The following is a 27,403-nucleotide window of genomic DNA, read 5'->3' as shown; positions in this document are numbered from 1 at the left end:
AAAAAAAAAAAAAAAAAAAAAAAAAAAAAAAAAACAACCAAACAAACAAAAAGGGTTAAACTTAAAGGAGGGTATAAACGGACTGAAAGTTTGACTTTCTCTCATGCCCTTAACTATAAAGTTAATCAAAACACCCTGTTTTGGCCATGTTTTTAAACTCCAGGTAAAATTTCCTGCATCTTAGAGTCAAGTCAGGATTTCCCGTTTGCTTTATTTGTCTAGCTTTCCACCTTGAAATAAAGCCTACCCATTCTGTGAGCTTACAGGTGGCGGAAGACAAGCTGTAGTCTACTGGGGAGATGCTCACTAACCCATCAGCACCCGAGGTGGATGCCAGCTGACCCGAGTAGTTAACAAATGGGTACAGCAGCGCAATCTGAGACACCACAGCCTCAAAACCAAGGACCTAGGGAGATCATTGTTAAGGCAGAGCTGGCCACCCACCCGCCCACCCTATCAGCCCCCCATACTCTATGCCTCTGAAGGTGGCTGCCACTCAAAACTCCCAGGGCCACAGGAGAATTTAGCTGTGCTGGGCTCCTTGGCGAGCCGCAGACGTGAAGAAGGCAGTTGGGTTCTGTGCTGAGTCGGGGAAGAGCTGGTCCCACAAGGATGGGCAGCAAGAGTTGGAAGGACTGAGCAAGCTCAGGCCCACTGTGCCTGCCGGGTCAGGGTGCAGAACAAGGGCCAGGCTGAACAAGGAGCAAGCTCAGCCAAATGCTCTCCCGGCCCCCACTGGAAATGCTGGAAACGTGCCTGCAGAGAGGCCGGGAAGGCAGCCAAAGGGCACGCTCCTGCCAGGGAGGAGGCAGAGAGCCAGGGGGAGCAAGTTGCCACACAAAGACACCAGGGGAAGGGGTGGAGGCACCTTCCTAACCAATCCTCCAGAGCTGCAAAGAGGCTGGGGGTGGGGTGGGGGCTATCTTTGCACTGCTGAAAGCCTGGGTAGCAACGGAGCTGGCTAAGTGGGAAGGCTTTGGCTTCCAGCCCCCACCTCCAGCCATTCCAGGCCTCTCTTCCCACAACACGATACCCACGCTGTCCAAATCAGGGCTCACCCTGCGTGCCTGGTTGGAGGGACCTCTTACAGGTCTAAATGGACCTACATGGAACAAGAGGCTGACTTTAAACACAGCTCAAACAACGACCAGTTTGGTGATTCCCAACAGAGTTTGCAAAACTCCATCGGTGATCCTGCATCTGCTAGTTCTGCTTAAAAAAGAAAAAAGAAAGTCACCCCATTTAAAAGTACAAAGAGCCAGAGGGATAGTGGGTTAAGGTGACTGAATACTAATGCAGATGAGAGCTATTCTCTCGGGACTGCGCATGACCTTTGTCAAAGGCTGTCACCCTTATGTAAGTCTTACTCCAGGCATTTTACCAGATCTCCTGCCCAGCAGATATTTACAGAAGAAATGGGGAAAATCCCTTCATGTTCTTCCAAAAATCAAACCCACGCGTATTTTGCTGAGCTTCTAAATGTAGTAGCACTGACATCAGAGGCGCCTGGGAAACCAGGCCTGCTTCAGCAACATGGCTTGCTCCTTTTCCCTTTATTAAGCCCATCTGTCTGCACATTTGGTTTGTACCAAATGCAATTTACACCAGAAAGCAGACAATGTGTGCCTATTTCTTAAGGGGAATTTGTCCTTTAATTGGGCCTTGATAGGAATTCTTACCTAACTGGAAAGCATGGCTTTCAATCCTACTGATGGCAACTCTGTTTCTGTCTGTCTGTCTGTCTTGTGCCCACTGAAACCCGATGGTGTCTAGGCGCTTGAACAGGTTAGTTACACATCTCTAAGTTGAAGTACTTCCCTTGTTGTCCGGGTGGACATCCATGCTGAAGGCTGGAGGGAGAGCTTTTGTGGAGATGGTTGAACCAGATGCCCCCAGGGGTAGACCGCAACCATCAACTGCAGACCACGCCCACTTCACCCAAGGCTGGGCGTAAGATGTGCCATCAACAGGGATAGCACACAACCCTCACACAGGTCTGCTGCAAACTCACAAAGTTCAGATGGGCCTATACTGTGCTCTCCCAAAAGGGAAAATCGACGTGAACACTGGATTGTTTTAATGACAGTAGGGTCTTGTTTTACTTCACAAGTCAACAACTGGAGGCTGTCTAGCTGACTCCAAGTACTCTCCCCTGGGCAGGTCATTCTCAGGGTCCCAAGGGCCCTCGTCTCATCCCTCCTGAGTGGGCTACTCTGATTGGTACTGCATGCCTGCCAAGGATGGCAGCTGGTCCCAGGACAACTTGTTTTGACAAAAGTCTGGCAGAGGAAATTAGAAGAAGAGTCTAGCATAACACAATATAACATAGCATCTTGTTTTCCTGAAGAAACTGTCTCTAGCTGGGGAGAAGCTCCGTGCTGAGGCACTTGTTTAACGCACCCCCTCCCCCAGTATACACACAGGGAGCGAACAGACCAGAAACTGTCGGCTGCCCATGCAAAGGCAAATGAGACAATCTCACCATTTTCCGGAGATGCTCACTTGGCAGGCTCGTCACTTGCTTCTGCTGTGACACACTCACGCTATGCCAGGATGGTCTGAGGAAGCGTTTGCAGACCTCTGGAGGTCTACCTAAAAGTCTCTGTGCACCCACTGAAGGATGTGTGATAGGGGGTGACCCCCCCCACCATTGGTGCTGCACGTTCTCCAAGCCCCTGCAGGAGTTCCTTAGAAATGGGCACTGTGTCCCCTCAGACCTCAGTCAGAACTACCCAGGGTGGGGCCCAGAAACCTGCATTTCCAAAGCCATGCCATGCCGAGGATAAAGCAAGCATGGAGCCTGGGATTAAGCTGAGGAACCACTGAACACTTCTCAGCTTTAACCCCTACAGCATGGCTTTACAAAAACACACGCATTCACACGCCTATTGGATCATTCTCACCGCACAGACTATAGGAATTACAAGTGAAATCAGCTGGGCCTTGGTGGCGCAGGCCTTCAATCCCAGTACTCCAGAGGCAGAGGCGGATCTCCGAGTAAACAAAACAAAACGTGAAATCCTACCTCTTCTTTAACTCGCAGTACGCTTAGAACCTGTTCTAAAGGATGAGATCAGACTTAGCAATCGGGCAAACGCTTGCTTTGGGACGTTCTCATATAATTTCTCTTTTTTCCCTTTAACCAGAACAGCAGCAGATGGGGAAGAAGTATTTTAGATCTCCCAAAAGAAGTGAGCCCCAGTTCTAAACAGGATTTCCCTCTCAGCGTGCTGTGGAAGCGGCTGGCTGCAGCTTCCAGCACCGCTCCCTGCCCCCTCGCCCCCCACCCCTGTGTGTGCAGGTGACATTCGTCAGTATGAAGCTTTTTTTTTGGTGGTGGTGTGGTGGGGGGGGGGGTTGTCCAGGGGACTCACTCCGTAGCTCAGGCTGGTATCTAACTCATGGTCCTCCTACCTCAGTTTCCCTAGTGCTAGGACTAGAGGTGTGTGTTTTGGATTTCAGATTGTAAGGTCTTTTAAATCCTAACACACACTTGTAATTCCAACACTCTGGAGGGAGAGACAGAAGATTGCCTACTCAATGCCAGCCTGGTGAGTTCCATGCTATCGAGGCTACATAGAAAGATCACATATCAAAAAAGAAAAAAAAAAGATTTAAGCCATGTGGTGGTGGCCCATGTTTTTAATCCTCAGCACTCAGGAGGCAGAGGCAGGCCAACTTGGTCGGTAGAAAGAGTTCTAGAACAGCCAGAGAAACCCGGTCTCAAACAATAACAAAAAAATAAATAAGTAAATAAACAAATAAAGAAAGAAAAGAAAAAGAAAAAAGATTTAAAAACACACACAGCTATAAAAGTTATCTTGATTCCATTTTAGCATGGCTCTTGGCAACAAGCCACGTCGTAGTCAGAAGTGTAGAGTGCTTCGGAAGCACAGGGGACAGGCACGCTGGGCGTTCTCAGAGCAGCTACTAAAGATTAGCTAACTGTGTGTGTCACAGAGAACACAGTCCAGTTCCAGTCAGATGAGGGGTGCAGATAAGAAATGGACACGGACAACAAGGCCCTGTGGAGCTCTACTGTCTCTGGTTCTCCCTGCTGCTACTGAGGGCAGGACTGACCCAGCACCGTTCAAACACTGGACAGCCCCTCTTCCCTGCGCTACCCCCCGCCCCCCGCAGGCCCACTGGGGGTCTCTTCCTTCATTTTATTCAACGTTAATTTTTAAACTACTTTTATTTTGTGCGTATGGGTGTTCTGACTGCATGGGTGTGAGCCAGGTGTCTGTAAAGGTCAGGAGAGGGCAGGCATCAAATCCCCTGAACCCGGAGCTTACAGACACTTATGAGTCGCTAGGTGAGTGCTGGGATCCAACCCAGGTCCTCTGCAAGAGCAGTCAGTGCTCGGAACCACGGAGCCATCTCTCCAGACCCTCAACATAAGGTTTTCAATAGGCAAGCTAATTCCTAGTAATATTGGGCCAATCATTGCTAAATTGTAAGTTGTCTAAATACATGCTGTTGGGACAGCACAATGAGCCATCCTGAAGGAAATGAAGACCGCGCCTAATTTCTGATAAATCCTGTTTCCCTTGATGTCTTCACAAACTTGGATTAGAATTCTTCATAGGTTAAATTAATATGTTTTTCTATTTTGTTTTTCAAGACAGTTATTTAGACAGGGTTTCTCTGTGTAGCCCTGGCTATCTGGAGCTCTCTCTCTCTCTCTCTCTCTCTCTCTCTCTCTCTCTCTCTCTCTCTCTCTGAAGACTGGGCTGGGCTTGAACCCAGCAACCTGCCTCCATGGCCTCTGCTTGAGTTCCTGCCCTCACTGCTTTAGATGATGAAATGCTATATAGAACTGTGAGTGACATAAATCCTCTCCTCCCCAGGTTGCTTTTGGTCATGGTCTTTCATCATAGCAACTGCAAGTTACCCTCACTTAACCCCTAGCGAAGACATGAGAACATGCGAGGTCGTGGTTTGCTCCAACTTACTGGCAATGAGCTCAAGAAGCTTTTAAGTTTTACGATTTAACTGTTTCAACCTAAAAAGCAATGTTTACAAATGCATGTGATCATCACAAGACCAAAATACCGTATAAAAATAAAACTTGGATGCGCAACACAAGAGTCTCCCACAGGTTTTATTACATTTTATTTGTGTTTCTGGGGACAGATACTTGGGGCCTTTCCCACAGCAGGTGAGAGCTCCACCACATGGCCCTGCCCATTTCCAGTCCACTTGAAAGCACTCTGCTTTGGCCCAGGCAGGCCTTGAACTTGCAATTCTCCTTGCTCAGCCTCTTGTAGTTGAGTACAATAGCCTACAGTATAGGCCAGAGTCATCAGAACGCTCCCAAGCTGGGGTTTGTGATGGTCACTGGAACGCGGGGTTTAGGGACTAAATTCATTTGTATTTATTTGCCCCGTTACTACTTACTGCTGTCTGCGTTTGATTCAGCACACTTAAAGGCTACATTGGCATATGCACGATTTCATCTTCTGGACCACATTGTACTTGGGTGTTTACTGAGAAAGCAATCTCTTGTTCAGTTATCTGACTTTTCATTTTAGTGTATTATATAGGTGTTCTGTCCCAATGAAGGTCAAAACTGCTCTTCCAAACCACAGGGGTTTTTGTTTGTTTGGTTGGTTTTTTGGTTTTTCATGACAGAGTTTCTCTGTGTAACCCTGGCAGTCTTGGAACTCACTCTGCACTAACCACAGTTTCCATCAGAACCAAGCATCACCCGGGGCCTGTAAAGAAATGAGGGTCTCCTATCCAAACACTAATTAAGAGGAACTAATAGTGCTTAGCTTCTGAGAGAGACAAGATCAGGCATGGTTGACATATGAAGTGTGGGTTTCTAGAACCCCCCGAAGGTTGATTAGGTAAATTTCTTGGGAATGTCTGGTGGGGGCACTTGACTTAGAAAGAAACAAAATTTTAAGGTGTAGCAGACCATTCCCGATGGCAAAGCCCTTGCTACCATCTCTGTACACTAAGAGACCACAACACTTTCAAATATATTTCTACAACCCAGGTTAATCTTGCAGAAACAGCTCATACAACACTATAATCACAGTCAGTAGTAATTCTGCTTAAGTTGCCATGAGGCTGAGTTCCATTTTGAAGTTTAGACTCTCTAGAAACTGGCTTTATTTATCAGGGGTGGGGTGGGAATTTGGTCTGGGCTTTTCCCTGGTGCCTGTGCTGATATGAAGTAACTTTAAATCTACCCTCTCTGTTTTGCTGTTTTTATGGCGCCCACCAGTATGAGAAGAAGGGGGTGGTTATTAGTACATCTCCTCCAAATGAAGAGGAGAACATAAATATTTAGGGAGATACTGGAGTATTAGGAAAATATATTCTGTAATACTTTACAGGTTCCAAAGCGTCTCACAGATTCCAGACTCATTCTTTCCACACTCAGAGTCACCGATGTGAGCATCTCTCTCTCTCTCTCTCTCTCTCTCTCTCTCTCTCTCTCTCTCTCTCTCTCTCTCTCACACACACACACACACACACACACACACATAGACACACACAGACACACCACACACAGACACACACACACACCACATACAGAGATACATACACAGACACACACTACACACACAGAGACACACACAGATATACCACACACATAGACACACACACATAGACACACAGACACCATACACACACACACACACACACACACACACACACACACACACTCCACATCATGGCCTGTGTCCCCTGGGGAGCTCCTGGCAGTGGGCGAGGCATCTGCATAAGTGATATTCTTGGTACGAGAATTATGGGCGCTTTGGTTAATGACTTGAGGAAGTAATTGAGATGCATAATTACTTCCTTGTAGCCTGACTACTCTCCCTGCTCTTGTAAAATATTTTGGCTTGGAGGAAAGTATAAATTAGGTATTTTTCTTACCAGAAAAAAAAGCTCAGGGGCTGGAGAGATGGCTCAGTGGTTAAGAGCACTGCCTGCTCTTCCAGAGGTCCTGAGTTCAATTCCCAGCAACCACATGGTGGCTCACAACCATCTGTAATGAGATCTGGCGCCCTCTTCTGGGATGCGGGCATACAAGGAAGCAGAATGTTGTATACATAATAAATAAATAATAAATCTTTAAAAAAAAAAGCTCAAAACTGTAACATTGCAATACTCAAGTAAAAGATATAATAAGGGATACTTGTAGAAAATAAATTTCATTTTTATATTTATTTATTTCATTGTATGTGTATCTGTGTTTAGCTCACACATATGCCACCATATATGTGTTTGGTACCTGAGGAGGTCAGAAAGAAGCATGGGATCTCCTGGAACTGGAGCTATAGATGGTTGTGAGCCACCATGTGAGGACTGGAAATCAAACCTGGGTTTTCTGTAAGAACAGGTACTCTTAACAACTGAGTCATCTCTCTAGTCCCACACATACATTTTCAAAAGTTAAAAACATAACATAAAAATTAACAGTTTAAAAATTATTTCTCAGCTGAGTGTGATGGAGTACACCCGTATGTGGAGAGAGAATGATCAGGAGCTCCAGGTAATCCTGGCTGCCTAGCAAGCTGAAGGCCAGCCTGAGCTATATGAGACCTCAAGCTCTGCCCTACCCCCCCCCATTATTTATCTCACTAATGAGGAAGCCAATATGATAATGAAGAACTGAGCATTTATAAGCATTTAAAAAGATATGAGTGCTAAGCATGGTAGCACACGTCTAGTTCCAGCACTCAGGAGTACAGCAAGTTCAAGGTCAGCCTGGGCTACTGAGGTCCTATCTCAAAACAACAGCTGATGTATAATTCTCCTCTGTAGGCTGTGAATATTACCATTGGTTAATAAAGAAGTTGCTTTGGCTTATGGAAGGACAGAATAGAACTAGGTGGGAAAACTAAACTGAATTCTGGGAGAAAGAAGGCAGAGTCAGGCAGTTGCCATGTAGCTGCTGAAGGAGAAAGATGCCGGAACCTTACCAGTAGGCCACAGTCTCATGGTGATACATAGATTAATAGAAATGGGTTAATTTAACATGTAAGAGTTATCTAGAAATACATCTGAGCTATTGACCAGCCCGTGAAAACCTTAACGCAAGGCCAAAAGAGAACTTCTCCAGCTAAGTCATCTAGGCCACCCAGATCAAACCTCTGCAGTAACGACAACATGATGGTTGAATAAAATTACAAAGACCACAAAATTCAATCACAAGACAAAGTGTAGAAGTCTCTGCTAACTATAACACCTAAAAATAACCCCCTCAGCATCCCCCAAATGCAAAAGAAAAAAAAGTTCAAGATAACAAGGTTTATCCTTGGATTAATTCATTGTCAAAAGATTACAGTCATACTACAAAGATAGTTTTATTTACAAAAATCTAAATTAAGAAATGCGTGATGCTGGGCAGTGGTGGTGCACACATTTAATCCCAGAACTTGGGGGGCAGAGGCAGGTGGATCTCTGAGTCTGGGGCCACCCCGATCTACAACGCAAGTTCCAGGACTGCCAGGGCTACACAGAGAAACCCGTCTCCAAAAAACCAAACAAACAACAAAAAAAGAAAAAGGGGGGAAGGAAGGAAGGAAGGAAGGAAGGAAGGAAGGAAGGAAGGAAGGAAGGAAGGAAGGAAAAAAGAAGTGCTTGGTGGACAAGTGAACAGCATGCTGTGAACACTTTAAAGTCGACTAAGCAAGTTCACTTATTGTCTGACATGAGAAATTCTCTCATCTTGAAGTCTTTTAAAGGACACAGTTTGTAGAAAATGTAAAGCACTCATGTGAAGGGCTTGCGGCCCAAATACTCTGAGGAAAACGCACGTGCAGCTCAGAGTATTGTGGCACACACCTGTAATTCCAGCACTTGGGGGGCTGAGGCAGGAGAAAATCTCAAGTATGGGTCAGCCTGGATTCTGAAGTGAGGCCAGGCCAGCCTGGGCTACTCAGCAAGGCTCTGCCTGCCTCTGCTGTCTGCCCTCTGCCGTCTATTTCCTGTCCCATTGATTTCCCGCCCCATCTCTCTTATATGTGTACATACACAAATAAATATTTTCAGATCATTTTTTGGCATAAGAACTTACCAGGACTTTAAGCAAGGTCTTACTTATCTTTAAATTGAAGCAATGACAGAAATTTCTCTATCACTAAAAGCACAGTAAGTGGCTAAAATAATGTAAGCTGACAAACGTAGTCCTTTTCCGCAGAAGTACTTGGCTGGAAAATTCAAATTCAGTCCCATTTGGTGGCAATAGGGTCTATGTTTCAAGGGTTTTGGGCCTGACATATAGACAAAGCTTTGGATGAATGTCACCCAGGTCGACATGTAACTTCAGCTACTGGCCTGAAGCTGCTTCAACTTAAGTGACTTTAAGAACTTGCTATAATCAAAATAAATACATCTGAGTTCATGTTTAAAACGTCTCTTTGGTCATTTACAAAGGTAAATAAAAGAAGGCTCTACTTAACACATAGTCGAAATGTTAGTATCTGTACCGAGTAGAAAAATCGTATCTGAGAGAAGTCATCTGTGAGGTTTGCTTTGTTAAGGCGGTCTCACATGTAACCCAGGTTGGCCTCTTAACTACTTATATTCCTCCCTCACCTCTCAAGTACGGGATCACAGATGTGTGCCACCACATCTGGCTAAATTCATCACTGAAAACAACTATACGGCCAGCAAGAATCCTCATTGGATTATGGAACCTGAAGACTCACTGGGGCAAGGAACTTGTTGTCTAACATGATCTGATCTCAGTCCCTGGTCTCATCTGGTAGAAAGAGAGAAGCAACTAGTGCAAATTGTCCTCTCACCTCCACACATTGTGTGTGTGTGTGTGTGTGTGTGTGTGTAATAAATAATTAAATGGACAAATGTAAGTTTGGAATGTAAAAAACATATTACACACCTTTCCTGATTCATTAAAGCACTTGCTGCGCTGACCCAGGTTCAGTCCCCAGGACCCCCATCAGGTGTCTACAACTACCTATAACTCCACTTCCAGGGGACCCAACACCCTCTTCTGGCTTCCTAGGGTCCCTGCATGCATGTGGTACACAGACACACACTCAGTCACACATATGTACACATGAATAAACAAATCTTCAATTGCTTTATCTTGAAATTCCACATTGTAAAATACAACAGGATCAAAGAATTAGTGAATTTAAAGGCTAAAAGAATATTCAAGGTACCTCCCATGTAGAGGATCCCAAGCTTGTGCCTGCTCGTTAAATCCCCCGTGGTTCTTGTAAAAATGCTGATGGGCAGGCCTTCTGCCCTTCCTTCTACTGAAATAGCCAGTGCACTCATGCAGTTACTGTGTCCTGCCGTCCACACCTAAATTGGGAGCTGCCCATAACAACCATATCTCAGGGAGGCAGCTTCTGCCTTGGATCACTCTGTGTTTGATCCTCACACGTATTCACTGCCTCCTGGGGCTACTATACCACTCACGGAAGTTTCTGGCAGGTACCAGCATGTTAAAAGCGTAAACTCACGTAACAGGGGCTTCACAAGTACACCAGTGCACAGGCATTGAGGACACCGAGGAAAGAAACACACGACTGACCTGTTTCTCCTGGTATTTGTTCAACAGACTCAGAAACAAAGCGTAGCATCTGGAATAGCTGGCCAGGGCCACACAGCAGTCATGGTAAGAGGTCAGTTTGCTGCGGGAAAGGACAAAGGGGAAAAGAAGAGTAAATTCTATCTTCTTTCATTCAAGTGCACATAGTAAAACTCTAAATGTAGACCATGCCAGCTCTGGAAAACAAGTACAGAAATGTCTCGGTCCAGAGAAATGGAGTGATTCACTGTCCAAAGATGTCAGTTAGATTACAAAGATAAAGTTTAGTTTACAAAGTCCAGAGGAAACGCAGAGACTTGCTATCTGCGCTAGACACTGGGGGACAGAAGGAACGTTTTAAAGTCCCTTCCTTAGGGGGCTGAGGACCTAACTCTGGGGTAAACACTTGTCTAGCAAGCATCGGCCTCTGGGTTTGGTTCCCAAGAGGGGCAGAGCCCTGGAGATGGCAGCATAGTGTCCGACTTGACTTTCTATTGCTGTGATAAACACCACGACCAAGAGCGTCTTGGAGAGTGAAGGGTTAATGATTGGGGGCTGGAGAGGCGGCTCAGCTGTTAAGGGCACTCAATGCTCTTGCAGAGATGCAGGCTCAGTTTCTGGTGCCCACAAAGTGGCTCAGCCTGTAATTCCAGCTCCAGTAGAGGAAGCAGCCTCTTCCGACCTCTGAGGTCACCAGGCACACACACACACACACACACACACACACACACACACACACATACATGCAGGCATTTACAGTATAAATAAAATAAATCTTTACAAAAAATAAATAAAACTAATGACAGTCAAACTATTCACAAGACCGATCAAAGAAATAATTTTTAAAAAGCATCAAACTAAACATGAAACTAAACATCAAGCTAAACATGAAAAGCAATTTTAATAACCAAGAGGCCACATGTGAATTCTAGCCGGGGCGGTAGTGGTGCACCCCTTTAATTCCAGCACTTGGGAGGCAGAGGCTGGCAGATATCTGAGTTCAAGGCCAGTCTGGTTTATTGAATGAGTTCTACTACGGTCAGTACTAGACAGAGAAATCCTGTCTCAAGGGGGGGGGGGGAGTGGAAGTGTGTGATCTCTACAGTCAAAATGCCTGATTTGAACTGCAGCTCTACAACCTACTGATTGTACAATGTTAGGAGAAACATTATCTCTCTCTGTGCCTCAGTTTCCTCCTAGGCTGGACGGAGGTGGCAATAAAGTCACCTATTTAATTAGTTCTTAAAGATTGCCCAGCATACAGCAAGTACGGTTCACACAGTTGCAAACAAGGAAAATAATAATAATAATAATAACAATAAAGCTATCATTAGAGACAAAACTAATTAAAATGGACATTGATTGATTGAGGTCCTAGAAACCGAAGCTAGGGCCTCTCGCATGTTAGGCAAACACTCTACCACAGAGCTACAGGGTATAGAGTCACACACCAGATTTATTTCTTTACTGAAATAGGATCTTACTATGAACTCCAAGCTGGCCTCAAACAACTACCAAGATTTCTACCTCAGCCTCTAAAAGCTGAGATGGAACCATTTAATGTTGTTTGAAAACTTGGGGGAAAAATGAACAAATTCTCATAAAAACAAACAAACAAACAAACAGAAAAACATTATCTGCAGCTAAACCAAGCAGAAAACAACGGTATACGTAGTCTTTAAACACGTGAATTAGCTGGTCATGGTGGCAAGTACCTGTGGTGGGGTCTACTCAAGAGACAGAGGAAGGAGGACCATTTGAGCCTAGCAGCTTGGGATCAGCCTTTGCAATATTCGCAATACAATGAGACTCTGTTGTGAGAGAGAGAGAAAGAGAGAGAGAGAGACAGAGAGAGAGACAGAGAGAGAGACAGAGAGAGAGACAGAGAGAGAGACAGAGAGAGAGACAGAGAGAGACACACAGGGAGAGACAGAGACAGAGAGAAGGAAGGAATTGTTAATTAATCAGTAGTCACTATCCACACACACTTTGATTTTTCCACTCATTTTACAATGGTGCTATAAATTTGAAACAAAAACACAAAATTAATATGACAAAGGAAATGGCAAATACATTGACCATTCAGAAAAATCTGAACCAGTATATTAGTATATTAGTTAACTAAATCCAACAACGTACAACAGCTTCTAAAAGAAACCTAGGCACCAGAAGATTGCTCAGATAAAGCACCTGCCACAAAGACCTGAAGATCTGAGTTCAGATCCCCGCACAGAAGCCAGGAGCAGTGGAGCACCTGCCCGTCGGTAAGTCCAGCACTGCTATGGGGGATGGGAGGCAGAGAGGGGAACAAGAGGGACTCAAACAGGGGGACAATGAGAATCAACACCCAAGCTAGCACTTGAGATTGTCTTCTGACCTCCACGTGCACTATGCTGAGGCTTGAATTCTGGTGTACACACACACACACACACACACACACACATCAGAAAAGAAAGTCTAATAACGTAATTTACTACGTTAACAGATTGGAAAAGCGATGCTTATAATTAATGGATCCCGGGCAAGCATATGAATTAACAACTAGGTTTAATGACAGAGATTTTGCTTTTTTATTACAGTCTTTCAAATGGTACCTAAAAAGCCAGGCATAATAGTACATATATGTAATCCCAGCACACTGGAGGCAGAGAGAGACAGATCTCTGTGAGTATGAGGCTAGTCTGATTTATGTATTGGGATTTTGTCTCCAAACAGGGGGTGGGGGGGCCTACAACAATTGTTTTCATCTGGTGAGATCATGAAACAATTCCTTAACATCAAGGAGGAGGCAGCCAGCTCCCTCCAGTCTTGATTTAGAGTCCTAAGCAATGTAATGAAGAAAAGCTAGGAGCTAGTCATGGCAGCTCAGTAACACTCGGGAGGCTGAGGCAGGATTACCAGGAGTTCAAGGCCAGCCTGGACTATGGGGTGAGACTATCTCACTGTATTAATTAATTAATTATAATTTTTAAAAGAGGTGGAATGATTTAAAATAATCATTCCATTTGCAGGCAATTTACAAGAGAATCTATAGCCAAACTCTTAGACATAATGCTTACCAGATACCTGAATGTAAAATTAATAAGTAACTATTGATTGTATTTACAATCATCAGCATAGCCTCTGAGGAAGTATCTTTTCCATAAGGACCTAGGAATAAATCTTGAAAGGATGAGAAGTCTTTATGGGAATATTTACTAACTTGTATTAAAGGACATCTTAACTCTTAGGAGGCTGAGGTAAGAGGACTGGACTTTGAACCACTACCACTGTGGGGAGGGGGGAGGGGGAGAGAGAGAGCAGAGACAGAGGGGGGTATCATCTTTAAGACTGTTGGCCATGCTTGTAGAAGGAAAATGTAGATGCATAACTTAAGGCTTTTCTGAAATTGATTGCCACCTGGTTACTGCTGAACAGCCTAGATTCAGTGATTATCAGGTGTGGGGCAGAGCAGGTGCAAAGGTGGATATGCGAGCCCGAGTTCAAACGACTGACCTAATGTGAGAATCAGGCTGCCCAGGCCACAGCCCTTGCAGCAGCTTTGCCCTCTGGCAGATGCCCACAGCACCCATGGAGCACTGTCTGCCAGTCTCTACCTTACAGACTTGCAGGTGTCAGGGTTTTTCACTTGGAGAGGTAAGTTTATATCAAAAGGGGGTGCTGGACATTTATCCTGCCCCCCACACCTTTCCCCACCTTCTGCCCAGGAACCAGAGTGCCTGGCTACAGGTGTGTGCTGTGAAAATGCCCTCAGCCTCAAAATGGTAAAACAAAAGTCAACACTTCTGCCATGCAGGCTCTTAGTTCTCTCTTCTGAGGCCCCACCTGCTGTGGACTATTAGTTTAAGATGTGTTCAATTCATTCACGTTGTGGAATATTTGTTTATTGATGCAAAGGTGTGCTGCATTCTTTTATGTTGCATTTGGTTAACTCTGAAAAGCTATGTTACTTTGCCTGCCTAAAACACCTGATTGGTCTAATAAAGACCTGAATGGCCAATGGTGAGGCAGGAGAAAGGATAGGTGGGGCTGGTGGGCAGGGAGAATAAATAGGAGGAGAAACCTATAGAAGAGAGGAGGAGGAGGAGGCCAGGGGCCAGAACAGTCAATCACAGAATAAGGAGGAAAGAAAGATATATACAATAGAGAAAGGTAAAAAGCCCAGAGGCAAGACGTAGTTAAAGAGAAACAGGATAATTTATTTAGAAAAGCTGGTTAGAAACAAGCCAAGTTAAATCTGGGCATTCATAAGTAATAATAAGTCTCCAAGTATTTATTTGGGGACTGGGTCCCCAAAAGTTAAAAAAAAATCCAACTACATCTACCATGCTATCTGTCTGTCTTCCCGGGCATTAATATCCTAACGACTCCACACTCCAGCAGTCTGTCTCAGGGCCCTTCTTGAGCCCCCACCAGAGACCTGTCAGAAACAACTATTACAAATGAAACCAGATCACATCTGAATCTGCGATCTCCTTTTTGAGATAAAGTCCTTGAGTGTTATTTCCAGTATGCCAAAAATTGTGATGTGTTTTGTGGTACGTCATTCTTTATTCCAAGGGGCGAAGAAGACATCCAAGCAAAGTAACACACCCATGAGGCTAGTAGAGCCTTCCTAAGGGAGTGACTGGCGGCAAGCAGAGAGTGACATTACTCTCACACAAGAGGTCAGCCTCAACTGGGCATTTTAAATCACATTCACAATGTTGTCTGTAGATGAGCACAATGAGGGGGGAGCTCCTTCCTAGTTATACACACACACACTAGAGGGAACTCAAGATGCGTGTTCACGCTTGCTCCAGCTGGCTTCTCTTTGCCGTGATAAAACATTGATTGACTCACACCAACTCGGGGTAGGAAAGGGCTTGTTTGGATCCCGTTTCCCTGTCACAGGCCATCACCGAGGGAAGGGAAGTCAGGGTGGACATTGAAGCAGGAACTGAATCTGGGGCCATGGAGAATGCGGTCCAGGGCTTGCCTCCCACAGTTTGCTCAGCCGACCTTCTAGGCAGCCCAGGTTCACCTGGCCAGATGTGCTTCCCACAGCGGCTGGGCCACCCCACATTAATCAAGAAACATGCCACAGACACACCCACTGGCCCATCTGCTGGCGACCATTCCTCAGCTGAGGTTTCTTCTTTCCTGCTGACCTGACTTCATACCCGGGTCACAAAGACTAACCCGTGCGGCATTTTTAATGAGGGGTCTTCGCTGTCTTGGTCTACCTACCTGAATATTCTGGCGATGTTGGTACAGACATCCTTGTCATCCATGTAGTGTTCCAGCACCGTGCAGAGCTGGGGGAAGGCCCCGAGGCTCAGGAGCTTGCTTCTCGTCAGAGGTGAGTCGGCCAGGTTTCTCAGTGTGGCAGTTGTCTAGGAGAACGTGAGTTGTCATTTTATTAAAACTTAAAACCAGGGCAACCACAAGGAAACCCACACCTCCCGGGAGTGCCCCTGGGGGCGTGGGGTGGGGGAGTGGTGGTGCTGGGCACAGGTAGCGTGTGCAGTTCAGTTGTGAGGAACGGGAGACTGCTGGTGTGGACACACGTGACTATAGTCTCAGCACGCACAAGGAAGTTGAGACACAATGGTTACAAGTTCAAACAAACAAATACAAAATCATGTAGATGGAATATTAATATTTTTAAGTAAACCATTTACCAAACCCTCCTGTTAAACAATCACCATCTTGTCTTTGACTGACCCTGTCACAGACATGAGACTACTCCATATTCTGCATATTGGAACCTCCCTACTCCAAAATACGTTTTTTCGATTTTTATTACATTTATTTATTTATTGCATGTGTGTGCTCGCGCACCCTGTGGGGAGGGGTACTCACATGCTGTGGCACTCATGCAGAAGTCAAGAACAACTCTTCTCTGTTCCTACCACGTGTGTTCCGGGGGTCAGGTTTAGGTCATAGGGCTTGGTGGCACAAGTACCTTCTCTACCCACTGAGCCATCTCAGCAGCCCCCACATCCTCTGTTATTGCTGCTGTTGTTTTTGAGACAGGATCCCGTGTAGCCCAGGCTGGCCTCATACTTGCTATGTAGCTGTGACTGACCTTAGCGTCTGGTACCCCTGCCTCTGCCTCCCCAAGGCTGAGATTCCAGGCATGTGTTCCTACACCCTGTTTCCCACTCGAAAGTCTTCCGAGGAGCACTGAACAATGGAGCCAATCGTTATGGAAGACTTTCAGGCTCATTTTATTCAAAGAGGCAAATACTGAGTTCTGACAAATTTAGGACATTTCATTAAAAGCTTTTTTTCAAGAAAACTTTTTTGCTTTGGGCTTTGGTCTGAGGGTCAAGAATTGAAGCCCCTCCCATTCCCTCCTGCAGAAATAGCCAGGCACCTGGGCTATTTCAATAGCCTAGAAGTGGTTCTCAGCCTTCCTACAGCTCCTCACGGCATGGTGACCCCAACCAAAAAATCATTTTTGTTGCAATTTCAAAACCGCAATTTTGCTGCTGCTAATCAGAGTGTGAATACCTGTGTTTTCTGATGGTCTGGGGCAACTCCTGGAAAAGGGTTGTTTGAGGGGTCATGACCCAGCAGTTGGGGACCGCTGGTCTAAAGAATAGTTCAGTCACTCCGATACCTCCCTCCCCCACCCCAAGACTGGAGAACCAGTGCCCCAGTGATTCCTGTCTTTCCCCAGGGCAGGCAGAGCCCAAAGGAACCAGGAACATGCATGCCAAGCATGCTATGAGGACAATTTCTTTTCCCTGTTCTCTGTCTGCCGTGGCTGAGGAACCGGGGGGTGGTATTACATGATGCCCCCTCACCAACCTCCCGAACTTTAGGATCCCTGGGAATTATTAGTTCTTACTTAAACCTTAATTTATCCTTCCCCACCCCCTTTCTCATCCCATTAGAAAAAGTTAAATTTTTTTATGATTCTTCTGCTCCAAACACATACTCTTTGTAAATGACCCAGTGGCTGGGCATAAGAGCTCACACCTGTAGTCCCAACACTCTAAAGGCTGAGTCAGGGGGATTGTGAGTTGATACCAAGCTGGGCTATGTAATAAGTTAGAGCCAGCCTGGAGTGAGATCCTATCCCCTACTCCCCAAAAGGCCCACAACAGCAGTGGAGGCACACCTGAATACATCCTATGTCATAGGACTTAAATCCCTGTTTCTGCACAAGCTGTATTGCAGGGTGTGCACACATTAGAGGGGTAATGTTTGATATCTTAAGCATCTCCACACTTGTCAACTGTGATGCTGACAGGAAAAAATGTTTTAAGCTTATATACCTGCGTGAAAACCACCTAGTAAAGCCTCAGCATGTGATGACATCAGTCTGGGTGCCCGGGTCCACAAAGTTCCCCCTGCTCTCTGCTCTCTGTCACTTGAAGCCCTGGTGACTGTGTCCCTTCGTCTCAGGATAAGACTCGGCTGCCCGACCATGACCTCGAGATCTGGTTGTTCCTAAACACTCAAACGTCACCTCCTGCCACAGACCCCACAAGAACTCAACTCTAAGCTCTCACTGCCTGCCTACTCTGGGCCAGCAGCTTCGGGGGGCAGGTGTTGTGTTTGTCTTTTTGCCACTGAGCCCCCAGGTTCAAGGCTGGTGTGAACACATACAAAAGAAAGCCCCTCTGCTCAGCGCCTGCTCTGGCTTCCACCATCTCTCCCACAACGTCATCTCCTGCCAATCTCCAAAGCCCCCTGAGTAGACACCATCTGCCACCGCTCTGTTCTGCTCTCCCTAAGGCCACTTTGGTGAGGGGCTTTCAAAACCTCCCCTCCCTTGACCTCCTAAAGCCAAGGGACAACATCCACATCCTCCGTGCCCTCGCTCTCTCAGTCCGTGCCTCTAGATTCACCTCGGGTACCATGCTCACTCCCTCCTGACTCCTGCCTTCCAACATTTGTCCTCTCCTCAGCATGTCTTCCTCAACTACCCCTGCTCACCTGCAGGGCCCAGCCAGCTCCACTTCTCTGCCCAGATGGCACGGTGACTATTAAGTGCCTCTTTTCTGTGGCAACAGTACCTTGCTAGCTTCTCCCTCTGCAACCTTTTTATATGTATTATATATATAATATGTATATAATAAATTATATATATAATACATATATATATCATACACACACACAATCATTACTTTTGTGTACCTCTTCTCCCATAGAGAGCCCCTCTGGTATACAATCTTTCCCTTCCTTCCTTCCTCCCTCCCTCCCTCCCTCCCTCCCTTCCTAGGGTTTATTTACTTTTTATGTGTTTGAGTGTTTGTGTGCATGTATGCGTGTACACCATGTAAGTTCCTGGTGCCCACAGAGGCCAGAGGGGCACTGGGGTCCCTGGAACTAGAATTACAGGCTGTTCAGCCCTCACATGGGTGCTGGAAGTGAACCCGGGTCTTCTACAAGCGTGGCAAGCTTTTTTTTTTAACTTCTGAGACATCTCTCCAATCCCATAATCTATTTATTAAAGCTTTTCAGTGTTTAGTCGTTGGCAGCTGGGAGGATGAGACCCAGAGGAAAAAGGAAATGAAGGAAGAAGGGAGGAGTGAGGAGTCAAAGTCCCGTGCCCCCCCCCGTCCCCCCCACCCTATTTAAGAGACTTCATAAAGGAGAGGTTTAAAGCGGGCAGCTGGGGGAGGGGCTGCAGTGTTTAGAAGGGTGAGTTCCACACCTAACTCTGAACTTCACTCCAACTCTTGAGCTCCTTCCATGGAAGTGAAACTTAAATCCATGAAAAACTCACAGTTGACTAGCAAGGCATGGAGCTGAGCCAGGATGGCTCCAGACCCGAGCTCTGTGGGTGGTTTATCTGCCCAGGGCAGCCCACCCAACCTGCCCGAAGGCTGGAGCTGAGGGAGTCCACACTTCTCTCAGAGTTGTGTTTGCTCTCCCCTTGTGCTCTCTGCCACTTCCCCGTTCTCCTTAGTTCTTGTTACTTCTTGTACATAATCTCTTGAACCATTTCAATTCCTTTCTTTAGAGAAAGCAGAGGTCAAATGACGCCCATTTAGTTTCTAAAGGGCTTGGGGAGACACCAATTCACAACTCCCTATTGCCATTTCACCAGGAAACAAAGCAGAGAGCAGTAGCTGCAGTATTTCATCTGGAGCAAGAGGGGGTGGGCAGAGCCAGGAGGCAGCTGGCTGGCTACAGGGAAGAGGAGAGGAGAAAGAGAAGGATTAAGAGGAGGAAGAGAAGTAGAAAAAAAAGGAAGAGGGAGAGCAAAGGGTAGAAGAGGAAGAGGAAGAAGAGTTCACTGTCTCCGCTTTTGTTAGACGGTGATTAGAACAAAGGGGGTCTAAATTTTTGTCGTCTACCAAGGGAGAAACATTCCATCTTGGCCATGGCCACTTATCAACTGCAACTCTATGCTCGCTTCTCTGATGCACCCCAAGATGCAAAGCTGCCTGTCTTGCAATGAGCTTGCTGAGTCTTGAAGTCTCTCTGTGCAGTCACTATGGTTTGGTGCTGGGGACTGAACCGAGAGCCTTGTGTTTGCTAGGCAAGCACTCAGTCGTGAAACTAAACCCTCAACCCTAGGGAACCTACTTTAATGGAGAAAACTACATTAAGAAGAGATTAGATAATTTATAAAGGCTCAGATAGCCAGAACCCCTAAAACGTAAAATACTTTTTTTTTTCCAAATTGACTATTGGCATATAATTATCAATTTTAAATTGTATTTTTGATGAGCAATGAACTGGAAAGGCCTTAGCAGACCAGAGAAAACTTTGTCTTAGACTCTGAGAACCCTGGTTTCGGCCACAGCCTAGGCCCAGCAGCCGGGTCCCCCTTGCTGTCATTCTCTGCTTCAGTGGGGAGCAAAAAAACAAAGCTATGTGGTGGGCACGAGTCCCACTTCTCGCCCAGTACCCCAACTGTCTCCTTCCAGAGTGTCTCCCTGGTAGTCAAGTTCCAGGAAACAGAGAGCAACTCAGTAAACAGGAATTTTTGTTTTGTTTTGGTTTGGTTTGGTTTTTGGTTTTCGAGACAAGGATTCTCTGTATACCTCTGGCTGTCCTGGAACTCACTCTGTAGACCAGGCAGGCCTCAAAATCACTGAGATTCACCTGCCCCTGCCTCCCTGAGTGCTGGGATGTGAGGTGTGCACCACCACCGCCCGCTCCCCGCTAGTCTAAAAGCAGCAGCTACCATTCGGGAATATGGGGTGCCACATAGCTGAATGGCCCTAACACCCCATCTCAGACTCGAGGTTAAGCACGCTGGTGAGCACCCCAGAAACTTGGCCCTCTTTCAGGACACTACCAGGGGAGACCCATTTTCCCAACCTAAAATGAATCTTTCAGAGAAACGTTTGGGTGCCCTATGATTAAGGATCCTGGAAACTACCATACTTCCTCAACCACAGCCAGCATCAAGATTTTATCCTTTGGGGTTGAGAAAGGTGTTATGTATACGATCTGACAAGCCACTCCATGGGTGACAAAGCTGCTGGCCTGCATCATCTCACTTGCTGCTTGGCACAAGCAGTGGAGCAGGCAGGAAAAACGCGTTCCTCGTTCCTGAGATGGTGAAACCGGTGCAGGACACGTGCCAGCGTCCAGGTAGCCTGGAGTCCTGGACTTCAGACTCCTTGTCCATTGCTTGCCCCGTCCTATTTGGCATTTGTCTTGAGACACATTTATTTCATCCCTCAATTGTCTAGAATATCCATACCACCCAAGTCCACCAAGTTGTATTTCAACTGCCAGTTGGAGGACGGTTTGCTTCCCACTGACGCCGTGAAAAGATAAACACAGTCACCGGAGACCACAAACGAGGCCGCATGGCTGAACCACCAAGGCTGCGCTCTTGCGAACCTCAGCTGAACCCCCCTCCCCCCCCACTAATGAGAGCACACTCAGGCTTTGGACTTCTGCCCAACGGAGACCACATATGTGCCCGAATCCAAGCCTCTGCGGTAACCCACGGGGTTTCACGTTGTCTCACATAGGGTGAAGACGGTCTGGCGGAAATACAAGACACCAACCGCACTGTGTCACTGTGCGCACCCAACTGTCCGAGTCAGAGTTTTCCAAGAATCTCCCGGGAGTCCACGAAGGCAGATAGAGAGGAAAGTTCTTCAGTCACATGGCTGCTGAGGTCTGCCCCCCCCATCTCCTGCCAGGGGCCTTTGACTACAGCAGCAAGGGCCCCTTCCTCCCCAGCCAGCAGGAAGTACCTCATCCTTCCCACCCACAATTCCCTATTTTGAGGCTCTAGCCCATGCCGGTGTCCATTACTGGGCATCTCTTTACTACCTGGAGGTCTTTTTTTTTTTTTTGCCTTGGGAAAAAAATGAATATTGGCCGATTATTTTAGTTTTAATAATCAAACATCATTAAGAGGGAATCTGGAAGTTGGATAAATTACATGGAATGTCAGTGCGTCAGCATGAGGGAAGGGGGTCTGGAGAAGACGCATTCGCGGCTACTGAGACGGAATGGGCGTGAAGCATGATGAATAAAAACTCGGACGGAAATTTGGGTCCATCCTGAAGGTCAGGAAAGCAAAACAGCCAGCCACTGGCTCTTACCTCTAACTCAGCCGGAAAATGGTGATCCTGCCTTCAGGAATCTCGGAATGAGTCCGGGACTTAGAGCTGTCTCCTCCTGTTTTATAATCCTCTCTAGGGCTGGGATTAAAGGTGTGCACCACTGGGATTAAAGGCATGCACTGCCCGGTTTCTATGACAACTAGTGTGGCTACTGGGATTAAAGGTGTGTGTTATCACTGCCTGGTCTGTAAGGCTGACAAGATTGGCTGCTTTACTCTACTTATTAAATACAAGCTTTATTTATTAAAATACAAATGAAATGCCACTACATGGGCATGGTTCTGGGTGGTAGTGGAGCAAGCCTTTAATCCCAGCCTCAGGTGGACAGCCTGGCCTACAGGACAGCCAGGGCTACACAGAGAAATCCTGTCTCAAAAATAAACAAATAAATAAATAAAATAATGGGTATGGTGTGCAATTCTAACTCTAGCAGCAGGGAGGCAGAGGCAGGAGCATCATCAGGAGTTCCGGAGATCCTATCTCAAAAACTAAAAACTGCTAAGTGAGGAAGTGGTAACACTGGGTTTCACAGTCTCGTGTTAAAGGCTGGTGACATTTCTTCATCGCCGTAGTGAATATATTTACAGGGAAGAGGCCGGGCTGAATGGACATGATAACGTCATGGCAAGCAAAGGGCTCTGCACTCTGTGAGCATGGATCTTGTTTTCCTGCCCTCATCTTCCTGGCCAGTCTGTGCCCAACCTCCTCCCTGACTGGTGGCTCTGTCCAGGCCTGTCCTGGCCCTGCTTCTCCTTTCCTCTTGTAAAGTAAGCTACCATTACAACATAGTATCTTCTGAAGCACCAGAGACAGATAGAGCCTGTGGCTGGACAGGTAAATGGCATTGGAGGACTTAGCTATAAAATTTGTTTTCTAACCATGCTGATGGGCCCAACCCTTCCATAGTTCAGAACCCAAGGTATCACACGATCGGGAGAGCCACGTCTCTCCACATTTTCCGGTCTGCTCTCCTTGGAGAATCAGAAGCAAGTGTGAGTCACCCCTGGGAAGCTGCTTCCCAAGAAAGGGCAGAGGAGAGAGAAGGGCGGGCCTGGACTCTGCATGCCTGTTCCCTCATGTCAAGGGAGTGAGTGACCTGGGGGATAAGGTATTCCTGTCCAGGAATAGGGAAGTTCCTAAAGGAAAGACAGCTGTCCCATTTCAACGAACAACTAAGTCATTACAATTTGCATATCATCAAAAAATTAGAACGTCTAGTAATCAACCCCCTGGGTTATGATCCCCAAAGTTTAGTTACTTTAGGGACATTGTGCTAAGCAAAACATGCAGAGACACAGCTGTAATCAGGTGTGCTGTGCCCTCATCACTTCAGCTTTTGACAAGGTCCTGTTAGATAAATGTCAATCACTAAAGAACCTGGGCAGTGGGACCTCACTATGCAATTTTTACAAGTTTTAGCTGCGCGGTGGTGGCGCACGCCTTTAATCCCAGCACTGGGGAGGCAGAGGCAGGTGGATCTCTGTGAATTCAGGGACAGCCTGATCTACAGAGCAACCCTGCCTCAAAAAACCAAAACCCAAAATCCAAAAAAAAAAAAAGAAAAGAAAAGAAAAAAAGAGTTTTACTTATTTTTCACCTTTCAAACTCACATTTCTCCTGTCGTACCTCCCACAGGCTGAGATAATGCACACACCAGCCTCTCCACACCCGCTACAGGTCAGTCTTTCTGACAGAGGCCACTCCAGGGACTCTCTCAGTTCTAAGGCTATGCCTCCCAAAGATTATCCTTTACAGATAAGGATAAAGCCCAACACCTCGTGATAGCCACTGCTGATCAATACTGCCCAATCTGTTTCTGTCTCCACTGCTCCGTTTGGGCAGGTAATTTATCATGGGCTTTAAGGGACCCAACCTTACAGCTAGCCTATGTTTCTCTTCCTCCGTGTGCTCCGGAGTTTAACAGTTTGCAGCTTCATCTGTGCTTTCACCGACTTCCATCTCCAGAGCACAGGAGCTCAGTCCTCAGAGCATCTCACACGACTGCCGTCTCCAGAGCACGGGTGGGCCCAGTCCTCAGAGCATCTCACATTGTCAAAACGCCAAAATTATATGATGCGTGTCTGTCTGCTACACAGAACAAATGGAACACTGGCCGTGTGGAAACTTATAGGTCTTGGGTGATGTTTTCTGGTTGTAGGATCATTGAAGAGTTGTCCTCGCTGGCAGCTGTCCTGTTGACCACAGTCACCTCACCATCCAAATGTGGTGTGGAGAAGTCATACAAACACTTGGAAAATGATTGCCCCTTGGCTTTGGTCAAGGAGCAGACAGTTCACATCAGACTTCAGAACCAGCTGACTCCAGAACGAGGCATTTTGAAAAACAGTTTTGTTGTATATATTGGAAAATATATCATTTGAGCTCTGGTAACAACAAGAGGAGAGGGGAGGGGCGTGAAACCAGCGGGCTCCACTGGACAGTGTCTGTGCCGCTCACAACCTTGGGAGCCTCAGGAGCCTTGACGCCCTTCCAGGGCCTCTTTATCAGATATATACACGGAAGGCTCTGGACAGGCCTAACCTGTCCTGCTTCCCTAAAAATGCCTTGTTGGAGCCCAGCACATGGAAAGAGACTATCTGTTCCTAGACCCTGAGGTTCCAGAGGATTGGGGAAACTGGTGTCAAGAGAAAAGGATGCTAACTATTCAAATTGGAAATAAGTAAGGTACTTGGGGAATTCTGTCTAGAGGGGAGGGGGCAGTAAGATTCTGTGGGTGAGTCTTGGGAGGTTAGCTTCGTGGGGCAGAGTGTGTCTCCTGGGTTGGACTGTGGAGAGTGGCCCGGGGGCAGAAGGATCAGAGAGCTCGGGGATGAGAGAGGCAGGATGGCGAATGTCCTGCAGGACGCTGAGCATCCATACCACAGAGCAGGGCAGTGGTGGAAGACTGTGGCCTTGGTACCCCCACAGATAGCGTGGTGACGTCCAGACACAGCAGCCTCAGTTAAGAGGCACAGACACAGGTGAGATGCTAAGGTGATATAGTGGAGATGAAGGCTGGTGTGCAGGCAGCCTCTGTCCCAGCAGATGGACTGAGGGTGCTTTGAGGCCGTCCAGGGCACAGGTCTCCGAGCTGCTCCTTGTGTGGGAGCACAGATCTGTGCACATGTGCTTGCATGTGCATCAGCATTATTTTGTGATGACGTCAGGTTGCTTACATTTCATTATCCATAGGACAGAAAGCTGTTTCTTGTCTGTTTTCTTTTTTGACGAAAAATTATTTTTGGGGGAGGGGTCTTGTTAAATATCTAGGCTGGCCTTGAATTCATGAATCTCTTGCTTTGGTCTCTCAAATGGTGGAGCCCAACCTCTTTACTTTAATTAAACATAGGACTGTGCACTTTGGGGCATTCTGCAAATGACAAGCTGTAAAGCAAATCCCCTTCCTGCCCAGATCTATAAACACAGGCCACCATGTGACAGCTGGCATGGGGCAACTGGTGTGCCCAGCAGTGGTCACCGTGGGCTGCACTTTCTCCAGCTGTATAGGGACTTGGGTGCAAACCACTGTCCCCAAGGCATCTCTGTCAGTACCAGATCTTAGGCAGGATCACAGGAAGGTGCTGGAGACAATGTCTTAGTCATGACTAAGCCAGCTGTGGTGTGGAGGTGGTGGGCAGCATGACGCTCTACTGCGCCCCCTGGAGGAAAATGAATGGAAGGGCTGACCCAGAGAGTCCATGGCTAATCCCAGAAAAGAGAAATAAAAACAAGAACAGAGGCAGCAAAGCTCTGAGCTAAATGGCACAGCAGACATCTGATTTCTTCCAGTTTGGAGGAAGGAGTAGGGGTATGTTTATGTATTTATTTTTTGAGACAACACCCTGTTACATAGCTCAGGCTGGCCTTGAACTTGAACTCTTCTGGCTTTAAACTCATGAGGGCTGACATTAGGTCCTGACAACCACACCTACCTAGCGCCGCCATTTCCTTTATGACATCAGCACTAACTGTTCCTTTATATCAACGGATTTTATTCTTATGATATAAAATGATATCACATACATATAACAGATTGAAAAAAGTTTCCTCAACAAGACAAAAATGCCCAAGCTGCTGCAACATTGAAAAGTTAGAAGGGGGCCAGATGCTGAGGTACATGCCTACGACCCCAGCACTAGGATGGCTGAAGAAAGAAAATCATGATCCTGAGGCAGGCCTGAACTACACAGACAGACTCTGTCTCAAAACCTCCTCCTCCCCAAGTTAAAATGTTATAAGAATCTCAAGATAAGCATGGTTGAGAATTTGAGGTTGTCTTGGTCACTGTTCTATTGCTGTGAAGGGACACCATGACCAAAGCATTTATTGGGGGCTCGCTTACAGGTTATAGGGTTAGTCCATGGTCATGTTGGCAGGAAACAGGCAGGCATGGTGCTGCAGCAGTAGCTGAGGGCTTCACATCCTGATCCACAGGCAGCAGGCAGAGAGAGAGGGGGGCACTAGGCCACCTTGGCCTCCCAAGTGTGGGGACTACAGTTGTGCGCCACACCTAGTTCAGGTGATTTAATATTTGTGTACAGATGATTATACCTCTCCTAGCATTTTCACAAAAATGACCATGACTGTATAATCAAAACAAATATTCCAAAATACTGTCAACATGAAAAGAATGCCTTATGGGCTAGAGAGATGGGTCAGAGGTTAAGAGCACTGACTGCTCTTCCAGAGGTCCTGAGTTCAATTCCCAGCATCCGCATGGTGGCTCACAACCATCTATACCGAGATCTGATGCCCTCTTCTGGCCTGCGGACAATCATGCAGGCAGAACACTGTATAGATAATAAATAAAATAAATTTTAAAAAAGAAAAGAATGTTTCATAAGCCCACCTCACCAAAGTGCAGCATGCCAGTGGGTTTTTGCCTTGTTTATGATCAAAGGAGTTTTTCTTTTTACAGTTTTTTTCAAAATGGAGGACCAAAATCTAAAATTAATAATCACCATAAATATTTCAAGAGTCGTGAAGTCGGGGTGTAAATCTAATTTTTAACACGCTCTCCAAATGGTTTAGAGCACTCTAAAAGTTCAATCCATCCTCGTTAATTGACAAGCACATTTCAGATCCCATGAGTTATTACATCAAAGATGCTATTATTTGATATATAAATGCTATTAAGGGTAAAAATCTCATCTACAAAAGAAAATGAGAGCTAGACAAGTTTTGGTGGAAATAATTTAACTGTGAAATTTAATCTGTCACAAGAGCCATAATAAAACTCTATAACTCAGAGGAAACTTTTTCTTCCTGCCCTGGCTAGATGAATTATATATGGTTTTATTACCTGCTTTCCTGTGGTCCCCAGAGCTGTGGCATCTGC

General features: G+C 46.3%; 1 protein-coding gene across 2 annotated transcripts in view; it reads right to left on the bottom strand.

Moving 5' to 3' along the window:
• The window catches only part of Armc2 (armadillo repeat containing 2), a 97,391-nt gene that overhangs the window by 18,021 nt on the left and 51,967 nt on the right, over positions 1 to 27,403 (bottom strand). For both annotated transcript variants that reach the window (XM_050120568.1, XM_050120569.1), the window contains exons 11-12: positions 15,755 to 15,900; positions 10,529 to 10,628 (exon numbers count right to left, since the gene is read on the bottom strand). In XM_050120568.1, the coding sequence (XP_049976525.1) occupies positions 10,529 to 10,628; positions 15,755 to 15,900 (246 nt within the window). The remainder of the gene's footprint in view (positions 1 to 10,528; positions 10,629 to 15,754; positions 15,901 to 27,403) is intronic.

The sequence above is a fragment of the Alexandromys fortis genome, unplaced genomic scaffold (genome assembly GCF_014885135.2).
Source record: "Alexandromys fortis isolate MF-2015 unplaced genomic scaffold, M_Fortis_MF-2015_v1.1 scaffold_175, whole genome shotgun sequence".
In the NCBI taxonomy this organism is placed as follows: domain Eukaryota; kingdom Metazoa; phylum Chordata; class Mammalia; order Rodentia; family Cricetidae; genus Alexandromys; species Alexandromys fortis.
The sequence above is the reverse complement of the archived record's forward strand: the minus strand, read 5'-3'. Positions and strand labels throughout refer to the sequence as shown.